The sequence below is a fragment of the Etheostoma cragini genome, chromosome 9 (assembly GCF_013103735.1).
Source record: "Etheostoma cragini isolate CJK2018 chromosome 9, CSU_Ecrag_1.0, whole genome shotgun sequence".
Classification (NCBI taxonomy): Eukaryota; Metazoa; Chordata; class Actinopteri; order Perciformes; family Percidae; genus Etheostoma; species Etheostoma cragini.
The window spans coordinates 17,988,121-17,992,434 of NC_048415.1; the positions used below are offsets into that span (position 1 = coordinate 17,988,121).

Here is a 4,314-nt window from a genome sequence, read left to right on the forward strand (position 1 = left end):
ATAAAAAAATCATGGCGCCCTACACCCATCACGACATCGCTGATATGGATGTTTTTACGCTTCCAGGTTTCCTCTATGACGCATTCATTTATGTGTGTACTTGTTGAGGTACACTCAGAAGAACATAAATGTAGCCTCAAACAAATCACATCGTTTAAAAAGAGAAGATAAAGAGAAGGGGTAAAGTCTTTCTGTGTAATTAGCTGTCATCTACTACTTTACAGTACATTCTTTTTTTAAGCCACATTAGAGGCTGAATGGAGCTTTAAGTCACTCTTATTAATGTGTATTAATTTGTCACACACATTTTACAAATAAAGGATTCATTTAATAAAGAGTTTCCTCAAGAAGTGTCAATACATGCCAAATGCAAACTGTGTAATTATTTATTTCCCTGTTTATCTACTTAACAAAAAGACTAAATGTAAAAAAAATAATCAGTCAAATATCATTTGAGCCACATACATACATTTTTTTTGAGCCTAATAAACGTTGCTGATACAAATTGGTTAAAATGCTTTTAGTGTACAATATTTTTAAAACCAGTGTGACTTTTGTTTTATAGACCCTGGCCATTGTATGCTGCTTGTGTTATAAATGTATGCCAAAGGTCAGAGCATTCCTAAAGTCAATAATCTATCAAAAATATCAGAGGAAAAGAACGGACTTTAACCCTCATGGTGTTTTACATATTACTGGAGACTTAATGTCCTCCGTCTCCAGATAGACCAACTTGTGAAGTTCCTTATTTGTGTACTCTTGGCTACAAATCAGATAATAAACCCTTGTAGCCAATGGGGACAAAGCAAGCTATAGTTGGCTGGGTGTGCTAGGTTGGAGTTTATACTTTGGACCAGAGAAGAAAAGCTGAGAGATACAGTGGTAGCTATTTAGGAACAGAGACAAATCAACTCAACAACAAGTAAATTGGATTTTTTTGCTGGAGCTCTGTTTCCCTTTTCTAGATGTTCCACCCAAGCAAAGGAACTATGGAGCACTACCCAGATCAGGTAAATTACCAAATATCCACCTTTTCCTTGCATTGTAGGTTGCCAGTTAGATGTGATTGGGGGAAGGCCGCAGGGCAAAGTTCATCAAAATATTAAATCTTTGATTAATCAAGTAATGCCTGCTTTACAATGCCATTGAAAGGACATAATTACCACAGTAAAATGGTTACAGAGACGGACAGATATTGAGGCATATTGGGGAAAAATGTGCTGTACGTGTGCTCAGGGAGGATCCCCAGCAGATGAGGCAGATGTATGAAACCTTTACATTGTTGTTTCTTTGCTTCTAAAAGCATGAAAGACAGAGCGTGGTCGTAATGTCATGATCTCTTTTCAGGGTTGTGATGGCATTGAGCTTCTCGATTGGCTGTTTGATCAAAATGATGGAATTCTCCGTCATGAGGAAACAGGACGCCATGGCAACCATCACACCTGGCCAGTCCAGGACTCAAATGTGCGTGAGACTGTGGGATCTCTAATGTCACTCATGCATGCGACAAGTAACTATTCGTTTTGCGAATGTATTGTATAGTTCCTTTTTTTGGACATTTAAAAGACTGGCCTGTCTCTCGTCATGTTGTCATCTCATACAGACAGACTGATGATAGCACTTAGGGTTTTTTCCCCCAGCAGATGCTGCAGCCCACCGAACAGGCAGACAGCGACTTCCTCAACGCCCTCCTGAGTGGAAGTGACTCTGTTTCAGGCTCGCCTCTCTGGTCCCCTTCTCCCAGTGACAGTGGTATCAGTGAAGACCCTCCCTCAGACCAGATGGACAGCCCTCGGCGCCCTGAGAGCCCCCATGGGGACTCTCAGTTTTTCAGCAAGAGACCCCAAACCAAGGCAGACCTTGAAGCCAATGTCTCCAACAACCTCAGTGAGTCACACATATCTACATCTGTTCTTTTTTACAATGGAACACTTTATAACATCTAATTGCAATAACGATTATACTATTTATTCATTAATCCAAAGGTTTATTTTCTTGTTTAATCAATCTCTTGTTTCATCTGTAAACTGTCAACAAGTTGGGAAAAATGCTTGTTACAAGTTAGAGTCGAACAAGATGTCATCAATTGTCTTGTTTCATCTGACCAACAGTCCAAAAACCAAAGACATTCAATCATAGAGAAGTAAGAAAAAGAGAAAATGTTCACATTTCAGAGCCTGTGATTTTTTTGCTATTTTTCATCAAAAATTACAGTAAATTGATTATCAAAATTCTTTTTCAATAATTAGTTTTAATCAGATAATAACATCATCATTTTAATTCTGATTACAGTGTATTACACGAAATAGTGTGTCCAGCCTCAGGAGTGAACAGGAAATAATCAATGACAATTGTTTTTGTTGCAATATCTACATGAAACCTGGTTCTCCTGTGTCACAGAAGATAAAACAGGATCACACACAGTATTTGTGACTGTGGAAAAGAATATTGGAAAAATCAATTACCTAATTGGTATTTGCTAGCACTTAGGCTCCAAATCTAATTTCTCGTGGTCTTTTTTTGCATGTGTTCTATGTATATGTGTGTCTGTGTGTGTACAGATGTCTGGGATCCCCACTTACCCACAGGCAGGATGAAGATTACACAATTTCCTTCTGATGCACACAGGCCGCATCTGTCGTCCGGCTTCCCGCTAACAGTTAAAGATCTGCTTCTGTCTGGCACTCCGGAGCCTGTAAGTGTATCCATGTCGTGAAAGGAGATTGTGATGATGGGGGGTGGTACAGTAGTGGTAGGTGGGAGTATGGGCCAATCTTCTTTTGGCTACTTGAGTCGTATACAGGCCTGTTGTTTATCTAGCACTCAGGTTTGCATACTGCTACAGATAGGAGGAATACATAGAAACGTTTAAGTTATGCGTTTTTCTTCAATCTCCCCATAATGAATTAGTTCCTACATGTTTTTACATGGAGAGATTACTAACTGCTTTTTGTGAAGAGGAAGTATTATGTTGCGCAATCATTACAGCGCTTACATTGCACCACCGTGCTGCGCCGCCCCATGTTGCACCCTATTAAACAAAATGGATCACAATTGTTTCATTCTCAAAGAAACTGTTCCTAAAAGTGTATGTTATCACGTGAACACACACGATCACCGCAAGCAGAATAATGTGTTTCTGCTCCTTTAAGCTTGAGGGTGTGCAGTGATGCGGGTTTTAGCTCACTCCGAGTGTTGATCTCATCTTTGCAGCCCAGTTTGATAAGATGAAGGAGAGAGTGGCAGAATGCAACGTATATTCTCACACCATAATTGCTTTGAGGTAGCCATGAAATGAAAGTGATGAAGGTGGCCTGATAGTCTGCGCTCATTTTACTACTTCCTGTGAAGCTCTAGGGGAGAGGAGGAAGAAGAGGAGGTTTGGGGGCAGAGAGAAGATGTAATCACACAGCAGAGATTATGTTTTAAATATCAGTATTCATATCCCACCACTAGGCCCCCCACCCATCTCAACAGTCCATTCAAGAGTTGATTCTCAATGAAGATGAGAAGAAACTTTTGGCAAAGGAAGGGGTGAATCTGCCCAGCCAATTACCTCTCACAAAGGTAAACTGCTATCAAGTTAACACATCGATGAAAACAATCATTACAAATATGGTAGAGGCTCAAAGTAAAAAACGTTCATTCCTCTGTCGATCTAGTTTGAAGAAAGGATTCTGAAGAAAATACGCAGAAAGATTCGCAATAAGCAGTCTGCTCAGGAAAGCAGGAAGAAGAAGAAGGAGTATATTGACGGGCTGGAGAGCAGGTAAAAAATTACAATTATGCAACAAGAGAAAAGATGATAACACATTCAATATGCTAACCGTTTTCTGAAGCAAACTTTAAATGCCCTTGGTAGGTTTATTTAAGTACATTATGAAAGTCACCCTGGGCAGCTTGATGTGCCAGCTGAGCCATGTAACCATGACTCCCTGGTTTGAGGAAGACCTTTGTCTTGTGTTGTCAACATCGCTCCTCATATTTACTGTCTCTCTATCATGGGCTGTCACAGACGTAAATGCTAAAACTATTTTTTTAGTTTACAGAGCAGCAAAACTTGCTTCAGATATGCAATCCATGTTATCATTTGTGAACAGGGACATGTATGTGAGTATTGAGCGTTAAGTGCGGAACAGGCGGGGGAACTAGTCTGAGACATATGGTTAAATGTGTCAGTAATGACAACAGGATGCAATTTGTAAACATTGGACTGCACTGGATGTACACAATCATTTGTATTTACAGTGGGTACGGAAAGTATTCAGACCCCTTTAAATTTTTCACTCTTTGTTTCATTGCAGCCTTTTTCCA

General features: G+C 39.8%; 1 protein-coding gene across 2 annotated transcripts in view; it reads left to right on the forward strand.

Annotated features, from left to right (window-relative positions):
• Nucleotides 1-714: 714 nt before the first annotated feature.
• creb3l3a (cAMP responsive element binding protein 3-like 3a) overlaps nt 715-4,314 on the forward strand; it is a 7,337-nt gene continuing 3,737 nt past the window's right edge. Inside the window, exons 1-6 of one of the 2 annotated variants that reach the window (XM_034882394.1) lie at nt 715-1,010; nt 1,348-1,464; nt 1,641-1,887; nt 2,562-2,695; nt 3,457-3,567; nt 3,663-3,769. In XM_034882394.1, coding sequence (XP_034738285.1) covers nt 966-1,010; nt 1,348-1,464; nt 1,641-1,887; nt 2,562-2,695; nt 3,457-3,567; nt 3,663-3,769 — 761 coding nt within the window. In that variant the 5' untranslated portion in view covers nt 715-965. The remainder of the gene's footprint in view (nt 1,011-1,347; nt 1,465-1,640; nt 1,888-2,561; nt 2,696-3,456; nt 3,568-3,662; nt 3,770-4,314) is intronic. The other variant, XM_034882395.1, reaches the window with a different exon arrangement.